Source organism: Opisthocomus hoazin, chromosome 15, assembly GCF_030867145.1.
Source record: "Opisthocomus hoazin isolate bOpiHoa1 chromosome 15, bOpiHoa1.hap1, whole genome shotgun sequence".
NCBI lineage: Eukaryota > Metazoa > Chordata > Aves > Opisthocomiformes > Opisthocomidae > Opisthocomus > Opisthocomus hoazin.
The window spans coordinates 26,652,368-26,674,549 of NC_134428.1; the positions used below are offsets into that span (position 1 = coordinate 26,652,368).

The window sequence follows — 22,182 nt, forward strand, 5'->3', positions numbered from 1 at the left end:
GGCTAATCTCTTTCACTTGAGTATTGAAGATGAAAAATGTTAAAGATCATGGCACAAACCAATATAGCACTAGTGGGAACTTAGAGTAATCTATATGGAAGATACAGATTTCCTTATGTACAGCAGAAAATTAAATTTGTCACATACTTTTTGCAGTTTTTTTACCACAGTAACTTGCTTAAATTTAACCAAAACATTATTCTTCCTTGATGACATTTTGTGGTGTTTTTAGGACCTGCACATCTCTTTAGGCTTGCTGGCAAATGTTTCAGTTCTGTGGAATCCACGTGAGTAATGGATTTGGTTATTTCATTCTATATATTTATTAGGAATTAACTAGTTTTTTATTTCAGCCTGAAACATTTCTTATTTGCTTTTTCTTTCCTTTTTTTTTTTTTTCTTGTAAGGTACAAGTATGAGTTTTGTCCTTTCCATAATGTCACTCAGCATGAGCAGACTTTTCGGTGGAACGCCTATAGTGGGATTTTAGGGTGAGGCTTTTAGACCTTTCAATTTTACATGTGTTGTTAGCAGACCCTTTTATAGATTGTCAGAAAGGAGGCAGTTTTAATATTCTTTTATTGGTCAGCTTAGGTCATTGTAGTTCCAAAGGCGTTATGCATAAAAATACCCCATCTTGGAAAATTCAGATTTTTTTTTGTTGATAAATACTGACCTCCTGTTTTAGCTGGGGGCTGATTAATAACCAGTGCCAACTGCAGGTGTGACGTGTTTATGTGAGAAATTCAATAATGTGTAACTACAGCTTATATTAACAAGATTTCATGCCTGTTAACTATTTTCACTTTGAGATGAATATAACCTTACAAAATGAAATTAGTGCTTTCTGCCTAGTGGTTGTGTTAAACATATTTAATAAAAAGTAATAAAAGATTTCAGTGTAGACCCCCAAAAAGTATGCCAAAGTATTCAAAGACCCCAGAGTATCCAAATCACAAGACCTAAAATAAATTTAATTATAAACTAGAGCACTGCTTTAAAATTACTGCCTTTTTAAATAGTTTGTATATACATGTCTCTTTTTTTCGTATGTGCACAATAATTAGTGAGCCAATGTGAGAGGAAGAGAGTACATCAAGATGCTGAGAGTATCATTGGCTCTCACCAGCAGTAAAAATCCTGCAGACAATCTGAGTTGCACAGGGTACTTAGCATCATGGAATTTGTTGTGGGACTGATTTATAAGCTGTATTTTATTCGATTTAAACATGGATTTGTAAGTGCAAATGGGTTGCAAACTGAAAGCTGGTCCAAAACTGTGCTCTCAAAGTAATGTTGATGTGCCCTATACAGCAGCCTGGATAACAAACCTCACTGTTCATAAAGTCTTGGCTGTAATAAATGGAAATACTAAGACAACAAAAATTAAGTATATACAGTTAAATTGAACATGCTGTAAGGATATTCCTGTTTTTCTTCCTGAGTGATCACCTTTTTCTTTCCAGCAACTTAAAATAAAATGATGTGCTGTTTTTTCAGAATCTGGCATGAATGGGAAATTGACAACAACACATTTGTTGGAATGTGGATGAGGGAAGGAGACTCATGTGAAACTAGGAGCAGACAGACAAAGGTATGATAATCTAGACCATGCAAATTCAGACAGCATAACTCTCTACATGACACTCTGCAGACTGAAACATTCGTCTCTTGAAGAAGTCAAGGACTAGATGACCTCTAAAGGTCCCTTCCAATGCAAAGCTTTCTGTGATTCTAAGATGTGATAGAAAACATAAAGATGTATTTCTGTAGGAGCTAGGTGAATGGACAGAGGAGGGAAGCTAACATCAGGATAAAACTTTGAAGACGTTTACTTATGTATTCTCATTTGTTACTTTTAACCTTTTCTCCTTGATAGAGTGCAATATTCTGGTATTATCACTGCTGTAGAAACGCACAGTGCTTTGTAATTTGTGTCAGGAGAAATAACGAAAAAGCCCTATTTGTTGAATTCAAGATCCCAGCCTATTGTGCTAGGCACATCCAGGGAAAAGGAGGGGAAAGAATTAGGCAGTTAACAACAGCATGTTGAGAAGCTAAGTAAGGTGTTAAAACAAGAGGAGAGGGCATGCAAGGACAATTAAGGAGAGAATCAAATATGTGGGAATGGCAGAGGCACCAAGTCAAGAGAAACAGATTCTGGTGTGAGTACATTTTAAAGAAAAAGTAAAAATTCTTATTTTGTTGAGTGGTTAAAATGTTCCTTTTCACATTCAAACAGTCCCTGTGCCAAGGAAATATTCAACTAGAATGGTAAGGAAGGGTGTCTTGGGACTTGCCCAGTGTGTGGTACATGATTTGCACACGTCCTTTTTTATTCATTAATGTTCTACTTTTTCCACCTCTCATTTCAGTGTGTTACGCAGTTTTACAGATACAATGAGTGGGTGTTGGTCTCTTCTCCCGAGTAACTAGTGGTAGGACGAGACAAAATGGCCTCAGGTTGTATCAGGGGAGGCTTAGATTGGATATTAGGAAAAATTTCTTTACTGAAAGAGTTGGAAGAGGCTGCCCAGGGAAGTGGTGGAGTCACCATCCCTGGAGGTGTTCGAAAAACGTGTAGATATGGCACTTCAGGACATGGTTTAGCAGGCATGGTGATGTTGGTTTGATGGTTGGACTTGATGATCTTAGAGGTCTTTTCCAACCTTAATGATTCTATGATTCCCTGGTGATGTAGATCACTGTCATGAAGAAGAATTAAAAATAGTGTATAGTTCACAACAGGTTGCTTTTTGTGTAGAAGATGCTTAGCTGTTACAATGATGGGTGACAATACAATACCTAAGAGAGAGGGATGTTGGAATAATAACTAATGTGAAGATGGGATAAGGGACAAAATATCTTGGCCAAGGTGAAAATATTCTGTACTGTCATGGAGGTGCCTTGTTAACATCCTTATCTCCCATAGGGGCTGCAGCAAAGATTACTGTTCTTGTATGACATTTGACATGGTGATTCAAGTCTTTCACTGGCATTTAGTTTTGAACAGACAGAAAATACTGGTGCTGCAAGTTTAAAGATGAAAACAAAATTTCTACACGCTAGATGTTTATTGTTCTCTTTATTTAGCACATTGGTCAAAACTAAAATTTGATAAGTGAATTATGCTTAGGTCAGATAAGGTTCTAAAGGGTGTCCTATTCACCCTCTTTTTTTACTCTCATTCTTGCTGGAAATATGGTGCTTGGGAGTCCAAGGAACAATGATAGGTAGGGAGATCGTTTCCCATTAGAGGAAGTAATTTTCAATTTGATAAACAAGTTGAAGATGTTCTTGCTATTTTTCTTTTTCTGTGGGTGACAGCACTGGAATCTTTGATATGAGAGTATGTACAGAAACACATCTGTTAGCATTGGAAGACAGAAAATTGATCATCAGTGCTGGTCCTGTTTCATGTGGAGGTGTTTCATTCATCTTTGTTTTTACTGGTGTTTAGGTTCACCTTGTTTGTGGAAAGAGCAATAAATTGGCTTATGTGTCTGAGCCGAGTACTTGTGTTTATTTTCTGACATTTGAGACTCCTCTTGTGTGCCATCCCCACTCTCTTTTAGGTAAGATTTAGAAAATCATTTGTGTATGGAGCAGCTGGCATATTACGCCAACCTCGAAGTGTAAATTTTTAGGTTCTCTGAGTTTGTAACTTGATATAAATGAGTATTAAATGTAACATGTAATGCAAAAGTGTATTTTAATTCCCAATCATTATAACACATAGATACTTCTCACATAAATTGTCATTGCTAGTATAGACCCAGTGAGTGATTTTTGGTTTTTTCTTGGACTGGTTGCAGGAATCAACCCTGTAGTATCTGCTCATTTAGTTACATTACAAAAATTGAGAGCTCGGTTAGAATTACATTCAGCAAAGAAATTTGAAGCCTTGTAGCTGGAAATAGAGAAAAATTTTTGGTCGGTGGCATTTTCCAGAACATTTAAATGTGTGAAGCAGAATTTAAGTTCAAGCCCAACTCTTTAAAGCAGCAGAGACTATGTACTGTATAGAAACATTGTGTTCTTAAAACAAAACGAATACACTTGCATGCTACTAGAGGAGCATTTAACTAATGCAGGGACAGCACTGTTGGGTTTTACCTGGTTTCACTTCCATTTTTCAGTTTATCCAACTCTGACTGAAGCGCTACAAAGGAAGTGGGATGAAGCAGAGCAGCTTCTGTATGATGAACTAATAACTGACCAGGTCTGTTAATTTCTTCCAACTCTATTTGGTAAAGAACAATTACTGTCAAGTAGCCAAACCTGGCCAGTGCAGCTTTTGGAATGGATGCATTTATTCTGCAATTTTTGTGCTCTGTAACTGCTATATCAACTGGTAATGTTTTATACAGTGAAACTTGGGGAATTGGAATGGCCAGTGCAAATTACAAGCAGAGATGAGAGTCGGGTGGATTGATCTGTTGTCTTTTGGAAACTTTTTTAGGGATACAAAAAAGGACTGAAAGAGATTTTTGAGGAAGCGGGACTTCTAAAAGCAACAGAAGAAAAGGAAGTTGAGAAACAGAATAAGAAAATAAGTCTGGAATTTGAAACAGTGGAGAAGTGCAGTAAGGTATAGAGCGTAATATTTAAAATGTGGAATTAAATTGCAACCTTTTTACTGTATGATTGTATCAGTGTGACAGCATTATGTAAATACTCTTTGGATTCAGCTGAAATCTGTTCGTGAGATTATCTTTTCTGGTTTCAATACGTAGCAGTCTGCATACAGAGTGTTCTGAAATCTTTATTCTAGCCCTTATGTCAAAACCAAACCAGCACAACTGAATGCCCAGTAAGAAGACGGGGGTGTATGTAGGAATTAGTGTAGGCGCTTGGGTTATGAACACCTTGTAAGTACTCTTTCTGGGGAATATCGGTCTGGAAATAGGAAAGAAGTACTAGTGAAAATAAATGTGTAACCAGCCTTGGGAATGTTGATGCTTGTCTCTGTGGTTAATTACCCAGACTTGTGTCAGAATGCGTTGGCTGTGACACAAGCAAAAGGCAGTATGATCTATGCTGTGTCCATTTCTGAATGACTTTCACGTGCGTGAACAGTCCTCCTGCAAAAGAATTGAAATGGGGAAAATAGAGGTAGAAGGTGTGCTCAGCCTAAAAGAGTGCAAGCTGAACATCAAAAAAAGGGCACGGAAGGGACTTAATTCACTATAGTACGGAGAAGAAGCTGCTGTTGTCATTTTATTTAAAAATGTAGCTAAGACAAAACATCCATGTAGTAATTCCTGAATATAAGCAAATAAACTGTTGTTAATCTGAATATACTTATATAAAGATCACCATTTTGATGTGGTACTGTTAGGAGTTGGAATACTCACCTTTTTTTTTTTTTTTAGTAGTTAACAGTACAGTATTTAATAATTCGTACTTCTGTTTCTGGGTTCATCGTAGCTGAATTGACATAACGTTGGCTATTTTGGTAACCACAGAATCTGAAATAGTTAGTCTTTTGCTCTTGATTCATGTAAAAACCAAAATGCTATAAAAAATTGGGCCTTTCTTAGAGATTTCAGATGTGTGATTTGAGTCTCAGAAGTACTAAGCAATCCCTGGCTCTGTAAGTTAACAGAAACAGCTAGAAGTGAGAACATGAAATTGCTAGGTCAAGATTGAGGAGGTGACAAATTTCCAGACTGTAGCGTTATGACATAAAATAAAATAAGGACGTTCCTGTAGCAAACTTAAGAGTGCAACTTTGTGCTATGATGAAATGCTAGTTAGAAGATAGTTTCAAACTAGTTACAGAAAGTAGTCCTAATTTTTACTCTCAGGCTTGGAAAAAGCTGGCTTGTGTTTTGGCAACATAGAAATATATATCTCTATAAAATTTGCACCTTGTTCTTGGAATAAGCAGTTTAAGATCTTTTACGTCAAAAGCTGTGCAAAGACCCATTATTCTTTATAAGCTCCCATTTTATGTATGCATTTGGAGAGTGGGAGAGCCATTTGAAATGTATTTTCTTTCTTAGGAATACAAGCAACTTTCTAAAGAAATAAAAAATCTTAAAGATTTATTGAGTCAGCACGGTATTGTGTACAAAGGAAGTTCTGGTGAGTTTTTTGCTATTATTCTTTTTCATTATTGTCTATTCAGAATGTGAATACCTGAATGTTGTTTTTGGTTACAGCAAGGATTAAATCTGTCATATATGGAGGTAAAATTCAGTAGACAAAGTTTTTAGTAAGTACTTACGTCTGCGCAAGAGGAATTATTTTGCTCCCCAAAAATCTGTTGATGACTAGAACTTTTAGCTTTATAGAAAAATGTTGACTGCTGTTGTAATTGAAGTTTGTCTCCAGTACTTAAAAGTGCCAAAAAAAAAAAGGAATTTGGTGTTACAGCATTCATAGCACATAACCATCTTTCAGGTAACTCCACTTTCTGCATAGTCAGCCACAAGGCCTGACTTCAAGAACATTTCAAACGTTCTCTGTCTGTTTGAATTGTTTTTATCCTTTCTTAGGTTTTTTTTTTCCCCCCTCGTTGATTTCTGTTAGTACCATCTCACATGCAGTTTTTAGAAGAAAAGACCATTTGGTACTGGCTATGAAGAAGCAAGGCTTATCTGAATTAATTCCAGACAAGTTGATTTTTGTTTTGTTGTTGTGGTGGTGGTGGTTTTTTTGTGTTTTTTTTTTTTTTTTTTATTCCTGCCCCCCCATTCCTTCCAGTCCATCGTGCCCATTATTATATGAACTATTTGTCTACGGAGGATTTAATTTCCCTGAATATATATTTACATCTTTTATGTTCAGATTTGAGACCTCAGGAAAACAATGAAGCTTTGAGCTAATTAATTTAGTGTAAAATTAATGACATACTTAATTTTTTCTTTTTGTTTTGAGAAACTTTCTTCTCTATTTTTTTTAAATTGGTGACTTTTCTAGGGAAAATTCATTATATAGAATTTTGTAAAACGTTTAATCCCTGTTTAAACTATTAACTATGTAACTTGCACAGTATTTCTGCCTGTTTAGTAGTTCATTTAATTATTGCAGATTAGAACTGTATAATCGAAAGCTGAATTCAGAGCTTACTCTAGATGACTTATTTCAAAACTTTTTAGTGAATTCTGTGACAAAAATGTTTTGGTGGTTAAAAGCAGAATGAACTGATGTCTTAAACTAAATACTGCAGCTGAAAATACCGGTGTTGAACATGTGAGTCACGAACTGGCAACTGCAGTGACAACTGTTCTTAATGGGTCAAAGGATGATGAGTACCTGCATGGCGATACAGGAATTTGGAATGACACTGTATGAAGAAATTTGGGTGGTAAACAGCAAGTTCACACGGAATGTCAAGCAAGCTGAATGTGTATTGTGGCACGAAGATGATTTACCTTCTGCGAGTATTCCTGACTTTCTGAATTTCTGCCCTAAAACAAAGGGAACATAATGGAGCAAGGGCTTACCATTACTGAGAACAGTTGGCTAGTTTCTGAGAACATTTGTAAAACTTATTTGCTAAGGCCAGTAGTGGGCATAGGTTTACAGATTCTGTGTCTCAGGTCCCAGCTTTGTCATTTTCTTTGATCAAGCATGGTAACAGGTGGTGTAAATGCAAAATAGTTCCAAGACAGTGCTGCAATCTGTTGTATGAAAGGTAGCAAGTACAATACTTCATCCGTATGCTAAAATATTTTTGGTGTGGACTTCAGCCAAAAAAGAAATGTTTTCCGCCAAAGCAGTGCAGAATGCACCACTCCACCCGCCCATGTTCAGAGGTTGGTGTCATCGTTGTATAGCAGGTGGATAACATGAAAGCTGTTCAGGATCTGATGGGAAAAGGCGCTATGAAAACACCAAACTGTTGTAAAAGAATAGTTAAGGGAATACACGGCAATTCTCTGTATGCAATATGGAATAAAATGCACTCTTCCAACACAAGCTGCGCACGCATTACTGTAGAAGTCGGCGGAGGGCGCCGTCGCCAGTCGTTTCGCTTCCTCCGGCTGCCAGCTTCGTGAGCCTGCCGGGCGGGCAGCGCAGGCGCCCCCAGGCCATTGTCGTTCCGGCCGCCGGCTCCTGGGCAGCGGCCGAGCGCCCTTCCCGCGGCAGCGCGCGCAGCAGCCTCACCTTCCCGCCTCCTGGAACCTGCTAGACCCCGCTGTCTCCGCGCACCCGCGCTTCCGCTTCCGGGCGGCGCGGGAGGAGCCGGGCGGGGCGGTGCCGGGATGAGCTGGGCGCTGGGCCGCTGCCGGTGAGTGGCGGGCGCGGGGCCGCGGATGCTGGCCGCGCGCCCCGCGCGTCTGACGCGACTGTCTTTGCAGGGCGTGGCGCCCGCTGCGCTTGCCTGGTCCCCGGCGGGGGCTGGGGCTGGGGCGGCGGCGGGGCCCGGCGGGCGCGGACCCGGAGGGCGGGGGGGCCATCCCCTTCTCCGCCAGCAAGGCCAGCCCGCGGGTGTGGAGCGTCAGCCGGTCGATGGGGAGCGACCACGAGAGGCCTTGGGTGAAGGTGCTGCCCCTCAGCCTGCTATGCGCTGGGCTGCTGCTCTGGTGCGTGTTCAGGGAAGGAACGGAGATTGATGAGCGACTGGAAGCGGTTTTCTCCGGTCAGACCGTGGACCCTTTAGATGTGACCCAAAAAAGCAGCGCTCCCTCTCAGCCGCAGGAGGAGAAGTGAGGACGGGAGTGCAGCTGCAGGGAAGGAGCTGCCGACAGTTTGCTGGTATTCCCCTGCTTGAAAGCCGTACTGACACCTTAATGCGAGAACTTGTTTTTCCAGCCTGTCGGCAGCCGTATTTTACAAGCTTGATTCCTTCATGTATCGTGCTGCTTTCTGTGGTGGTCTTAGCTTAATAATTTACCCTGGTAGCGCAAGGGGTAGTTCCTGCATTGCATCGTAGGGATGGACAGGATGTACTGCAAATGAACTAGCATTTGAACATACTTTTTGTACAAGCCATCTCTCTTCCACAGATCTTTTTTCTTAGGTGCATAGTGTATTAAAATATCAAAGCTGGAAGTCTTTAAAATTGTTGCTGAAGGTGACATTTTGGTAGTCGCAGAGTATGTTCAACTTATATTGAAGACAACTGTAAGTGTATGATTCATTAATATGTGATTCTTTGTGTTCTGATTTTTTCTGTAATTCTAAATAACACAGAAATTACCTTCTTCAACCCTTAATGCATAGGCAGCACTTGCTTTCTGGTCTAGAACTTTTTAGGCATGCCTGATTTAGGTGATCGTTACTGATAGGAGAGGTCTTTGCAAGGAATCAAAGTGATCTGTTTGCATTGTATTGGGGACAAAACCCCTAGTTTCATTGAACAATGCAGTATCTGTTTTTTCATGCAGATTCATAGATATTCAGACTTGCACACTTGGAGAGGAAGAATCTAAGTTACTAATACGACTTAGTTCCCTTCAAAGTTAGAGGCTTTTTTTTTTTTAATTAAGGTTTCAAATGTAAAAATGTGAACTTATTTTTGTGTCATGAAAATTCCTAATCAAACAAAACAAAACAAAAAAAACCCAAATAACCCCAAAAAAACAAACATGGCAGCAGCTAGTAAGACAGGCTGGAGCTACAGACAAAACTTACCAAGGTTGGACAGGGCTTTGAGCAGCCTGGTCCAGTGGAAGGTGTCCCTGCCCATGGCAGGGGGGTTGCAACTGGGTGATCTTTAAGGTCCCTTCCAGCTCAAACCATTCTGATTCTGTCATTCTGTAGTACTGCTGATCAGTCTCTGAACAACATGCACCACCGTGGCTTTTGATTTAGCTGTAGAGTCCCTGTAGTTTAACCAGGTGACACCTAGTAAATAAATACAGTTGGTTTGGTACTGTCACAAGGTTTAGTTTGTCTTTGGATTCAACTTTTACTGCAGTAGAATGTTGCAACTGAGATACACGCACAGGAGCACCCTGGTGAATGAGTGTGTGATCCTGGGTTTTATTTATACTGACTTAAGGTGTAATTCTGACTAGCTTCTCTGATTAGCTTGCTTTCTCCCTGTTTTGTTAAAACAATGAACGTAGCAATGTACTGCTTTTGTTTGAGGAAATAAAGAGCTGTCCCTTCCTGTGTGCCTTATTTTCGGGTGATGTGATAGGCGTTTAATAAAGACTGTTCTCATCGTCTCTTGCTTTAAGGTGTGGGAAAACTGGTAAGCTGTCGTGCTGTTCAGAGCAGGGGGTACGAGGCGATCCGTTCTTCCCGGAACGCCAAGGCGGGGGGGGCAGCCTGGGCGCTCGGGCCCTTCTGGCGGGGGACGCCCGCCACGAGCACGGCCTAGGGCCCTTCCTGGTCCCGCGCTGCCTCCTCGGCGCGCGCGCGCGCACTGCGCAGGCGTCACCGCCGCAGCGACTGCCGGGGCGCGCGCTCGTGGGGCGGGGCTAGCGGGGTCGCGTTGCAGAGGGCGGTGCTGGGGCCGATAGGATCGGGATGCGCCTGCGCGCTGCTGACCACCGGGGAAGATGCCGTCGGTTTCGAAAGCAGTGTTGCGGGGTGGCGGGTCCCTGCAGACCGAGCAGCCGACGCATTATACGTAGGTACCGCGTTCTGGAGACGCCCTGCTCCCCGGGCCCCAGCGCCGCGCGGGGAGGGCTTCAGGACCCGAAGCGGAGGGGTCGGTCGTGTGCCAGGCCTGCTCCTCGCGGCCTCCTGCACTAGCGGCAGGTCTCTGAGGAGGCTGCCTGGCCCTGGCCGGCCTCCGCTGTACTCCCCGCTGTGGGCACCGCGGGGAGGAAGCCGCGTACTGTGCCGGCCAGATATAGGCGGCCCGGGCACGGCTGACTGCAGAGCACCTTAGGCGGTTCTCCGCGCCTGGCGTCCGCTCCCACGGTCGTGCCTCTGTGGTGCGCACTGTGACCCGCCGACATCCTCCGGCATTGCGAGCCCTGCAGCACCCTCTCGCACTCCGAGGCCGCCCTCTCCATGCTATGGCAGCAGTCCTTCGACTTCTCCTAAGCGTTGCGTGGCCAGCATCAGCTTGAGTCCTGGGATGTTTCCGTGATAAATTTTGCAGACCTTCCCGGACTGAAAGACAGCTCCCATGTGCTTGCCGTCCTCTCTGCCAGCCTATCTGTTTTCTAATCATATGGTCTATAAAGTCCCTGCAGCCCTCTAGCACTGCTTATGGCTCTTCTCATGTAGGACCATGTGCTTCCCCACAAATGCAGAATAATTTATCACTTAATTGTGGCATTCCTGCACTCCCATTTCCGGTATCGTCATTTCTATAATGTCACATTTCCAGCACTCTCAGACAGCAAGACTGTAACTGCTTACCTAGATACTGCTACAGACCAACCTACAGCTCTTAACATCCAAAAATTTTATAATTTTTTCCACACCCCCCCCCCCCCAATTCTGTGTAGTTAGAGATTCTTCTCTAAACTTAAAAGACATGCTTCATAACTCTGTCATTACATCCCCCATGTACCAATTTAGGCAACTGAGAATGAAAATATGCCAAGATGCCCATTATTCCTCTTTCTGATTTTTTCTTTTTCCTGTATCTTTAGTTTCCTTGTAGCCTGTTACACATCCTGGACCCTTTTAGAGACCTCTGGGAACGTTAATTAGCGACATAATGAACTTGGTAATTGGCTAATACATAGACAGGAGGAAGTGCTGTCTTATGTCCTTTGACAGATGCCACAGTAGTGCCCGGTCTGGCATGATCTTGATATCCTGTGGAAAGAAGTATCAGACTTCCTAACTAACTTCTATGACCTGCATGCTAATGAAGGACTGTCTTACTAACACCTAAGTAACCTTCAAAGACCCTAGACTGTTTCAGCACAAATGTAACAGCTGCTAAAATAAATTTGCTGAAGTCCTCTCGTAGCCCCTGATAACCCTCATAACCCTTTATCTTTCTGTATAGCATGTCCACATTCTGGGTATATTGTGATTAAGGGCGAATGTTTAAATTAGATGTGGTATTTAGCTAAAATAGTCTTTGTAGGACTATTTTGTATGGTAGCAAGCTGTATGAATGCTCCTTCAAGTATCTTGTTGACTTTATAATCTCTGTTTGGTGGTTACTTAGGACAGTATTCTAAAAACTGTGCTTTTTAAATTAATGTATTTATTTGATTTTAGTTTAGTTACAAAACATAGTATAATTTGCCAGGTATTCCACCGTATTTTACTAGTAATGCATCTGTCATAAAAAATGAAGTCATTTGTATTGAACAGCTAAACAGTAAATTGTGCATAGGAAGTAAAACTGTATGTGGGTACATTTGTACAATTTTTTACAAGCTATGTGCACTGAATTGTCAAGTGCCCTGTTAGTACTGTAAAAATGTGCCTCCAATAAGATAAACTTGTAACACAGTTTAATTTTTTTAGGTATCTAAAGGAATTTAGGACAGAGCAGTGCCCCCTATTTTTGCAGCACAAGTGTACCCAGCACAGACCATTTACCTGTTTTCATTGGCATTTCCTAAATCAGCGTCGTCGTAGACCTATACGAAGGCGTGATGGGACTTTTAACTACAGTCCAGATGTTTATTGTACAAAATATGATGAGACTACAGGAATCTGCCCAGATGGAGATGAGTAAGTGATTTCTTTCAGTCCTAGGTGTTTATAGTATTATCAATGACATTAAGGAAAGATGCTGATTTCTCCTTAGCAAAAATGATCGATAGAATCCTGCTGCAGTTTATTTGAAAACAGATGCTGATTTCTCCTTAGCAAAAATGATCGATAGAATCCTGCTGCAGTTTATTTGAAAACAGATTTCTGTAAGTCATTTGTCAATTTTTGGCACGTATAGCTCTATATAAGCATGTATTCTTTAGGCTATCATAGAGTTAGAACTATGATTTTACATTGTGATGATCTTTAAGGCATAAGAAACTGATTTTCTGCTAGCATTTTTCCTGCACAGTTGTGCTAGTGTTGTTGCTGCACCTTTTTCTTTTTTCTTTCAGTTGTGCATCCTTTTTCTCCTGACAACTTTAAAATTGACCAGTAGGTGCAAACCGTAGTGTATAGACACGGCTTCAAGATTTTAAACTTACCTAAGTTTTGTGAAGATTGATGGGTAGTAGAGGAGAATGACTGATTCGTAATGCTTCCAGTGAGAAAAAGCAAAGGAAGGAGTTCCCTGTTAGTTGTCTGGCTAGCCTGGTAGTGTTTGCATTTTCATGGACATGCGTCACTTCTAGATAAAGACTACAGAGGGGCTTCAGTGAACTTGGGGAGGAGTAGAAGCTTTGTAGAGATGAGAATGAGCAAATGGTACAGTACGGCAGGCAGGCATGTATAGAGGAGCTGGGTATATTGCGGTCATATGTCAGAGGAACTACCTTCATCTGCTGTGAAAGAAGCAAGGAAGGACTTCTGACAAAAATATTTGCAGGAAAACAGCCAGGAAATGTGTAGTTATGCTGGACACCTGTTTTAAAAAGTGAATATTAATTATTTTGGTTACTGTAATGTACAACAACACTTGTCACAGATCAGATATCTTTTGTGTTAAAGGCTGTAGTCACAGAAGAAAAAAGTGTATTTTTCCCAAAGCCTTTACAAATTAAACAGCAGAGATAAGAGAAGGTAAACTTGGAAGTGTTCAAGACCAGGTTGGATGAGGCTTTGAGCAACCTGATCTAGTGGAAGGTGTCTTTGCCCATGGCAGGGAGGTTGCAACTAGATGGTCTTTAAGGTCCCTTCCAACCCAAACCATTCTGTGATTCTATGATAAACAGCAAAAATGCCCTAGGCAGCACGATAATACTGAGTACCATGCTTAAGCAATATAAGCAGCACAAAATATCTGAGGTATGATTTAAAAGAGAACATTTAATTACGTTCTCAGGTGTTTGTAAAGCACTCCTGCCAATCCTGAGTCAGCATGGGTAATTCTTCTTTGAAAATCAACAAATGAGGGTATTGGATGCTCATGTCATGGAGGTTTTGATTGTGGTCAAAAATCGACCCTTCACTATTGAGTGAAAGATCACAGAATCACATAATGGTAGAGATTGGAAGGGACCTCTGTGGGTCATCTAGTCCAGCCCTCCTGCCGAAGCAGGGTCACCTACAGCAGGCTGCACAGGACCGCGTCCAGGTGGGTCTTGAATATCTCCAGAGAAGGAGACTCCACAACCTCCCTGGGCAGCCTGGGCCAGGGCTCCGTCACCCTCAGAGGGAAGAAGTTCTTCCTCATGTTCAGACGGAACTTCCTGTGCCTCAGTTTGTGCCCATTGCCCCTTGTCCTGTCACTGGGCACCACTGAAAAGAGCTTGGCCCCATCCTCCTGACACCCACCCTTCAGATATTTATAAGCATTTATAAGGTCCCCTTGCAGCCTTCTCTTCTTCAGGCTGAACAAGCCCAGCTCCCTCAGCCTCTCCTCGTAGGGGAAATGTTCCAGTCCCCTCACCAGCCTTGTAGCCTTCCGCTGGACTCTCTCCAGTAGCTCTTCCATCTTTCTTGAACTGGGGAGCCCAGAACTGGACAGAGTACTCCAGATGAGGCCTCACTAGGGCAGTGTAGAGGGGAAGGAGAACCTCCCTCGTCCTGCTGGCCACACTCTTCTTGATGCACCCCAGGATCCCACTGGCCTTCTTGGCAGCCAGGGCACACTGCTGGCTCATGGTTAACCTGTTGTCCACCAGGACACCCAGGTCCCTCTCCACAGAGCTGCTCTCCAGCAGGTCCACCCCAAGCCTGTACTGGTGCATGGGGTTGTTCCTCCCCAGGTGCAGGACCCTGCATTTGCCTTTGTTGAACCTCATCAGGTTCCTCTCTGCCCAACTTTCCAGCCTATGCAGGTCACGCTGAATGGCAGCACAGCCTTCCGGTGTGTCTACCACACCTCCCAGTTTGGTGTCATCAGCAAACTTGCTGAGGGTACATTCTAACTCTTCATCCAGGTCGTTGATGAAGAAGTTAAACAAGACTGGGCCCAGTACTGACCCCTGAGGGACTCCACTAGTTACCAGCCTCCAACTAGACTCAGCGCCGCTGATGACAACCCTCTGAGTTCTGCCATTCAGCCAGTTCTCAATCCACTTCACCGACCACTCATCCAGCCCACACTTCCTGAGCTTCCCTAGGAGGATATCGTGGGAGACTGTGTCGAAAGCCTTGCTGAAGTCGAGGTAGACAACATCCACGGCTCTCCCTTCGTCTACCCAGCCAGTCATGTCATCGTAGAAAGCTATTAGATTGGTCAGGCATGATTTCCCCTTGGTGAATCCATGCTGACTACTCCTGATAACCTTCTTTTCTTCCACTTGCTTGATGTTGGCCTCCAGGATAAGCTGCTCCATCACCTTTCCCGGGATGGAGGTGAGGCTGACCGGCCTGTAGTTCCCTGGGTCCTCCTTCTTGCCCTTTTTGAAGATTGGAGTGACGTTGGCCTTTCTCCAGTCCTCGGGCACCTCTCCTGTCCTCCAGGACCTCTCAAAGATGATGAAGAGTGGCTCAGCAATGATATCCGCCAGCTCTCTCAGCACTCGTGGGTGCATTCCATCAGGGCCCATGGATTTGTGGATGTCCAGATCGCTTAAGCGATCCCTCACACAGTCCTCCTTGACCAAGGCAAAGTCGTGCTCTTTGTAGGCTTCTTCTCTTACCTCCGGGGCCTGGGATTCCTGAAGGCCAGTCTTAGCACTGAAGACTGAAGCAAAGAAGGCATTCAGTAGTTCTGCCTTCTCCGCATCCTCCGTCACCAGGACACCCGCCTCATTCAGCAGCAGCCCCACATTGTCCCTAGCCTTCCTTTTGCTGCTGATGTAGTTGAAGAAGCCCTTCTTGTTGTTTTTGACATCCCTTGCCAGCTTCAATTCCAGGTGGGCCTTGGCCTTCCTCGTCGCATCCCTGCATGCTCTGACCACGTTCCTGTACTCTTCCCAAGTGGCCTGCCCCTCTTTCCACATTCCATGGACCTTTCTCTTCTGCCTGATCTCCGCTAGAAGCTCCTTGTTTAACCATGCAGGTCTCCTGCCTCCTTTGCTAGATTTCTTTCTCAGGGGGATGCATTGCTCCTGAGCATGGAGGAAGTGTCGTTTAAAGAGCGACCAGCACTCATGGACCCCCCTGCCTTCGAGAGCCCTGGCCTACGGGATTCGTCCCAGTAGCTCCTTGAAGAGGGCAAAGTCAGCCCTCCTGAGGTCCAAGGTTTTGATCCTGCTTATCGCCCTGCTTCCTCCACGCAGGATCCTGAACTCGACCATTTCATGGTCACTGCAGCCGAGTCTACCTCCGACCTTCACATCCTCCACCAGTCCCTCCTTGTTTGTTAACACAAGGTCCAGCAGCGCGCCTTTCCTTGTTGGTTCCTCCACCACTTGCATCAGAAAGTTATCATCGATGCTCTGTAGGAACCTCCTGGATTGCGCCTGCCTAGCTGTATGGTCTTCCCAGCTGATGTCAGGGTGGTTGAAGTCCCCCATGAGAACCAGGGCCTGTGACTGTGAGGCTGCTTGCAGCTGCCTGTAGAAGGCCTCATCAACCTCCTCCTCCTGGTCAGGTGGCCTGTAGTACACACCCACCGTAATGTCACCCTTATGAGCCTGTCCCTTAATTCTAACCCACAAGCTCTCAACTCGGTCCTCATTTGCCCCCAGGCCAAGCTCAATGCAGTCTAGTTGCTCCCTCACATATAGAGAACTCCCCCACCTCTCCTTGTTGGTCTGTCTTTCCTAAAGAGTCTGTAGCCATCTATGACAGCATGCCAGTCATGCGAGTTGTCCCACCACGTTTCTGTGATGGCGACCAAGTCGTAGCCGTCCTGCTGTACAATGGCTTCCAGCTCCTCCTGTTTATTGCCCATGCTACATGCATTGGTGTAAACACACTTGAGCTGGGCTGTCAATCTCACCCTTGGCCTTGGCACGCCAAGCCTAGGCTCATCCCTAGTGAGCTGGGCAATATTCCCTTCCCCCTTCGAACCTAGTTTAAAGCCCTCTCAATGAGCCCCGCCAGCTCGTGGCCAAGAATTCTTTGATACTGATTGTAAAGCAGGAAAAAGGAAGCAATGTTTTAAAGGGGTATTAGCTGGGCAAGACTGAATTGTTAGAAGCAAATAAGAGAAGATGTTTCAAGAACTGAGATGTGAGATGGAAACCTTCTTGCTGCAGTTGGATTGGAAAGGTTGTCCCCAACCGTTGCTGAAGATCACTCCCTGGTTAGGAGCCTAAATGACAAACAGACTTACTATATTGTCTGGCATAATGAAAGTGCAGAGGACTTGCCAGAAATAAGACCAGTAGTGATATCCATACCTCTGTTTTGGCATGGTGTGCTCAGAGTTTTAATTACGTGGATCGGTTTAGGAGTTACCAGCAAAGAGGTGGTGGTTTTCAAGTTTGTGTTTTGCAGTGAAATTGCCCAGATGTAGAAGGATAAGTGCAGGGACCAAGGTTAGCATCCTGTGAGAGCCCTCACCAGACGCATTAAGAGAATGCTGAAGTTGGAAGACATGCTGCAGGAGGGTTTGAGAGGAAAATGTGAACGTAAATGAATTCCTATAAACAAAGGAGAGCAATGTTTCAAGGGGAGAAAAATGGATTAAAGCGGACAGTAAACTAAGAAAATGAAGATAGATGTGAGTAGAGAAAATGGAGTATGTTTTCTTTGTCTCAGTTATAAGGTGAGATTATTGGAGACATTTGTGAGAGGAGTTTCAGCTGAACTGTGGAGGCCTTATTTTAGATCTGATCCTGAGAACTGGTGGCTAGAAATGTCAGTCAGCGGTTGTAAGTTGATAGCTGATTGAAGTTAAGGTGGAAGAGAAAAGGCATACATGGCAAATAGTTGGGAAAGGCAAGGTAAGTCAAAGGTAACTTTCTTAAAGATAGGTGATGCCAGAGCATGTCTGTAGTGGCCAGAGAAAAAAATGGAGGAAAAGACCAACATTTCTGAGGACATGCTTACAGTGTGGCAGCATTCCTGTTTCAGAACTCAGCAAAAGAGTATTTTTTTTACCCTATTTTGTCTTCTGCCTAAATTTGGACATTTATTTGGAGCAACTTCAAATTCTTATGGAAATAGGTTATAAACAGTAGTGCCAGGCCACCTTCATTTTAAGCTATCTGTGACACTGTGTTGGTACTTTCTTGGTTTTTATCTATGTCTCTATTTCTTTGTTCTGCTCATCTGAATACACGATTAAGTTAATGCAGTTTGTGAGTTGATGGAGAACCAGCAAGAAGGGTAGAGTGATGACACCCATAATTGTTTTCAGCAACATACTTTCAGGAGAGTTAAAGTAGAAATTGTTGATTTCACCCAGGCTTGACTGTGATACTTTTTTCCAAAGCTCAACTTGGAACAAAAAGAAGCCCAGAATTTTAAAACTGTTTAGAAAAGGGCTTTTCTAAGGGTGGCAGATTAAAACAATCTGTTCTGAGGAAGGGCCTGTGAGAAAGACTAGATTACTTGCAGAGTTAGAGGCATATATTTTGAACAGTGAATAGCGTTCCTCCCAATATCACAAGTGAGAATAGAAGTGATACTTTCTTGGTTTTTGTCTGATGTGTTTTTCAAGCATTGTCGTCAACTGACGTCAGGTTCTAAAAGAGAAAATTATTTCGGATATGTTACTATCTGTAATGTAAGACTGCTCTAAGAGTGAATGAATTACAGAAGCCTGCTACAGAAAAGCACTTTGAGTAATCATATGAAAAAATATGTCAGTGCCTCAAGATTGAACAGAAGTAGAACTATGTAATTGTTTTCATACACTTAAGAACATCTAACATTACCTTTTAAACTGAAATTGTTTTATTGTTAAAAGGTATCTTTGGAATGTTTATGATGTGAATTAAGAAGAGTGTGAAAAGGAAATACACATTTCAGTTATCAGTTAACCTTTGAAGTTTTTGTGAATGTATGTTCTGTCGCATGGTATACACATCTGCTTGCTTCGCATAATGTAATGACAGTTTTACTTTGTGAGATCCAGATGCAGAAAACAAAGCTGATTTCAATAGTTAAATGTTGTGTGTAGACTCCAACAAAACTTAAAAATGCAGAGTAATCTCCTTTACCGATTCACGATTAATAAGTTAGGATTCAATACAGTTATTTTAAGCAGGGAGATGGCTGTAGTAATATGGGCCATGAAATATATTTGTTACTCTGCCTGGGAACAATTTTTTTTTTTTTTTTTTTAATAAAAACTTTGTTCTAAGGATGTCTAAACAACCTTAGTACCAAACTATGGTACATATGAACAAGTGTATCAGTTTGCAGCCATATAATCAGATGATAATTAAAATCAGCCATTTAAAATCATAATACTAGTCTTGTTTAAAGCTATGTATTACAGTGGTTTATGCTCCATTAAAATATTTCATTAATAAATTGAAGGTAAGATCTAATACCCCCGAAGTTCATCAAAGGTTGAGTAGAACATCTGTTCTGTGCATATTTCAGTGCATTGGCTTAGTTTGATACTATGTGTGAATAATTACTATCTACCATCTAAAACCTGCCTTTATTAGAGGTTTTTGCCTCTCTGACTAGTGATCCTGTGATGAACTACAGCTGATCAAGGTGTCTGTGGTTAATAGCATATGTATTATTGTGGTATTGTATGAATCACACATTTTTATGTAACACACATGCAAAATTAATGCCATCGTTTTTGTTCTTTGAGGTTTGCATGCTGTGTAGTCCCCCTGAGTGACATTTAGAACTAGTTCTTTCTAAGTCTTAGACAAAATTCAGGGAACAAACTCTCCCAGTTGCACTGGTTACCCTCATTAAAACATTCTGTTAGTTTCTGCAGGATAACTTCACCTGTTATTGGACGCTTCAGGCAGCTAGCAAAATGTGCAGTAGGAAAGCTGGGTTTTAAGTAAAATTCAGATTTCATTAGCTATTGATGGCACAACTATTGAGTCTTAGGGCAAACAAACCTAGGTTTAATTTAGCAGAAGTAAGAGTCTTGTGACAAAGTTATATGTCTTTCCCAGCTTGTTTTTGGAATCCATGTTGTCGTCTTCTGGGAAAAATTGTGACCTGGGTATGTCTCCCTCTCTCACATTGCATACAAGTTGTGTTGAGCTTGTCTGACAAGCTACATCTATACTCCATTGAATTATCTTTTTTTTTTTTTTTTTTTTTTAAAGCAGTAATTTAAAAATAATTGAAGCCTTTAACATTTTGGAGGGGACCTCCAGTGTCAAGGTGACTTCACTAGGGAAAAATAGCAGGTAGTTAAGCAAAAGTGTTTGCCCTCTGGTAAGGGACCATGGACTTGGAGACAAGCAATGAGATGTAAACATTTGTACACTTCTTGCATGGAAGAGAAGACATTTAATTCTTGTTTCAAATTGGAATGAGCAAACTTAATTACATAAAAACAGAGGCTGAACACTATGCGTAAGAATATGACAGAGTATTCTCACCTTTGCCCTGCAAAGGTTCTGCTAGTGATGGGACAGTTAGCAATAACGAAAATACAGCCTCAGACTGCATTTCCTCTTGTTTAGAGTTCTGTACAGGACTAGTGCTGGCGAAAGTATCTGATTGACTCTCGTGGGTTTTCTCATTTTTCCATATCAGTAGCAATTCTAGCAGAACAGCAGGGCTGCATCAGTGCTATTCACAGATCACAAAGAATTTCTCATAGAGTTCAGCTGAGGCACTACAATGGGTCCAGCAAAGCTTGCATCGTGTCCGTCCTTCCATGTAGAGCCAAGAAGTGTGAAAGAACTGCTTTCAGATCCTGAGCGTAGACTGTGCTCCATCTTGCACTGACAACACGAGATGTAGCACTGAATTTGGTATAACCTAGTCTTCCCACTAATTAATTCTGTTGGCATTTAAAGAGATAGGTGTAAAGCACTAGCTGCAGCCCATTTATCTTGTTTAACAGAATGCTGGTTTTAAACTCCTACCAGGAAGCAACTTGATTCTCAGAAATCGTAAACAGTATAAATTCCTGGAAATCAGCACAAGCTGCAGGTGTTTAGCACAGCAGGAAAAATGTATGATTTTGATGTAAATATATAAATACCAGACTTGTAAGTGTTTGCAAACAATTGCATCTGTTTAATCTAAGTAATCCTTTTAGAGTATAGTAAAGAAAGCTTAAACCAGCATAAATTCTTAGGAGTGTTAGAGTCTACTTAGTGCTCCGCTATTCTTCCTCCATTCAAAGTAAAATATTTCTGTAGGACTTCTCATTTGTTGTTCTGTATCCCTCTCTTAAGCTTTCTGGTGCAGTTTCTTTTTATGTTGAGGTGGGGGAAAGTAGTTTTTGGAGATTAGTGTATTTTCAAAACCAGCAGAGACCAAAATTAATTACACTGACATAAACTGGGAGAGAACAGACATACCTATGTATATGGTTTTGTGGGTTTCAAATTTTGTTTACTACTGCCAGTTGGAATTACAATCCATACATGATGCCAGCTGTTTTAAAGTATGGACCATAACTCACATAGTTGTGTCTGAAAAATGCTTAGTGTATGTACAATGATGTATTGCTGATGTAACAATTGTGCTCTTCTTTTTAATAGAAGAGTCATTTTGGATTTTCCCTGAGGTTGTTCAGTAAGTTCCATGTTTATAAAGAGCAGACAGGAAAAAAATCACCATGCTTGAAGTACTGCTTGATTTTAGATTATGACAACATTAAAAAAAAAATTCTTATACCTCTTAGTGTAGAAATTATTTGAACTTGTATCAGTATGGAAAATGTCATTCCTTAGCCCAGATAATGTTGTTGCTTACAGGGATGCTTACTAGATTTATTAATAATATCTTTGTGAGCTAGCCTGCTATAAATTCTTAGAAGTTTAGCAGAGACCAAGAAAAAGATTAATGTTTTCCATTTTGAAGCTGATCTGTGATAGTGGTTCGTTTGACACAATTTTTGTTTGAAGAATCCTGCAAAGTTACTTGTTATGACTTAATAAGAGATACAGCATATTTCAGAATTAAATTATTAAAATCAAAACTCAAAGCAATGCTCTGACTTTCCTCTTTTTATTATGTAGTTGCCCTTACCTGCATCGAACAACAGGGGATACAGAAAAGAAGTATCATCTCAGATATTACAAGACTGGAACGTGCATTCATGAAACAGATGCCCGCGGTCACTGTGTGAAGAATGGAATTCACTGTGCCTTTGCTCATGGTCCACATGACCTTAGACCACCAGTATGTGATATAAGGTAGTCCTGCTTCAAATTCTTCAGTCTAATTAGCAGGAAA

General features: G+C 42.0%; 2 protein-coding genes across 8 annotated transcripts in view; both read left to right on the forward strand.

Annotated features, from left to right (window-relative positions):
• The window catches only part of GNPTG (N-acetylglucosamine-1-phosphate transferase subunit gamma), a 10,407-nt gene extending 2,468 nt beyond the window's left edge, over nt 1–7,939 (forward strand). The window contains exons 4-11 of the mRNA XM_075436624.1: nt 233–287; nt 408–491; nt 1,501–1,594; nt 3,461–3,575; nt 4,140–4,222; nt 4,463–4,591; nt 6,009–6,090; nt 7,178–7,939. Coding sequence (XP_075292739.1) covers nt 233–287; nt 408–491; nt 1,501–1,594; nt 3,461–3,575; nt 4,140–4,222; nt 4,463–4,591; nt 6,009–6,090; nt 7,178–7,302 — 767 coding nt within the window. The 3' untranslated portion in view covers nt 7,303–7,939. The remainder of the gene's footprint in view (nt 1–232; nt 288–407; nt 492–1,500; nt 1,595–3,460; nt 3,576–4,139; nt 4,223–4,462; nt 4,592–6,008; nt 6,091–7,177) is intronic.
• A 2,490-nt stretch (nt 7,940–10,429) lies between these two features.
• UNKL (unk like zinc finger) overlaps nt 10,430–22,182 on the forward strand; it is a 65,369-nt gene continuing 53,616 nt past the window's right edge. For 4 of the 7 annotated variants that reach the window (XM_075436607.1, XM_075436610.1, XM_075436608.1 and 1 more), the window contains exons 1-3: nt 10,430–10,534; nt 12,349–12,558; nt 21,966–22,142. In XM_075436607.1, coding sequence (XP_075292722.1) covers nt 10,464–10,534; nt 12,349–12,558; nt 21,966–22,142 — 458 coding nt within the window. In that variant the 5' untranslated portion in view covers nt 10,430–10,463. Of the gene's footprint in view, nt 10,539–12,348; nt 12,559–21,965; nt 22,143–22,182 lie in introns of those variants that run through there. The other 3 variants (XM_075436618.1, XM_075436609.1, XM_075436615.1) reach the window with 3 other exon arrangements.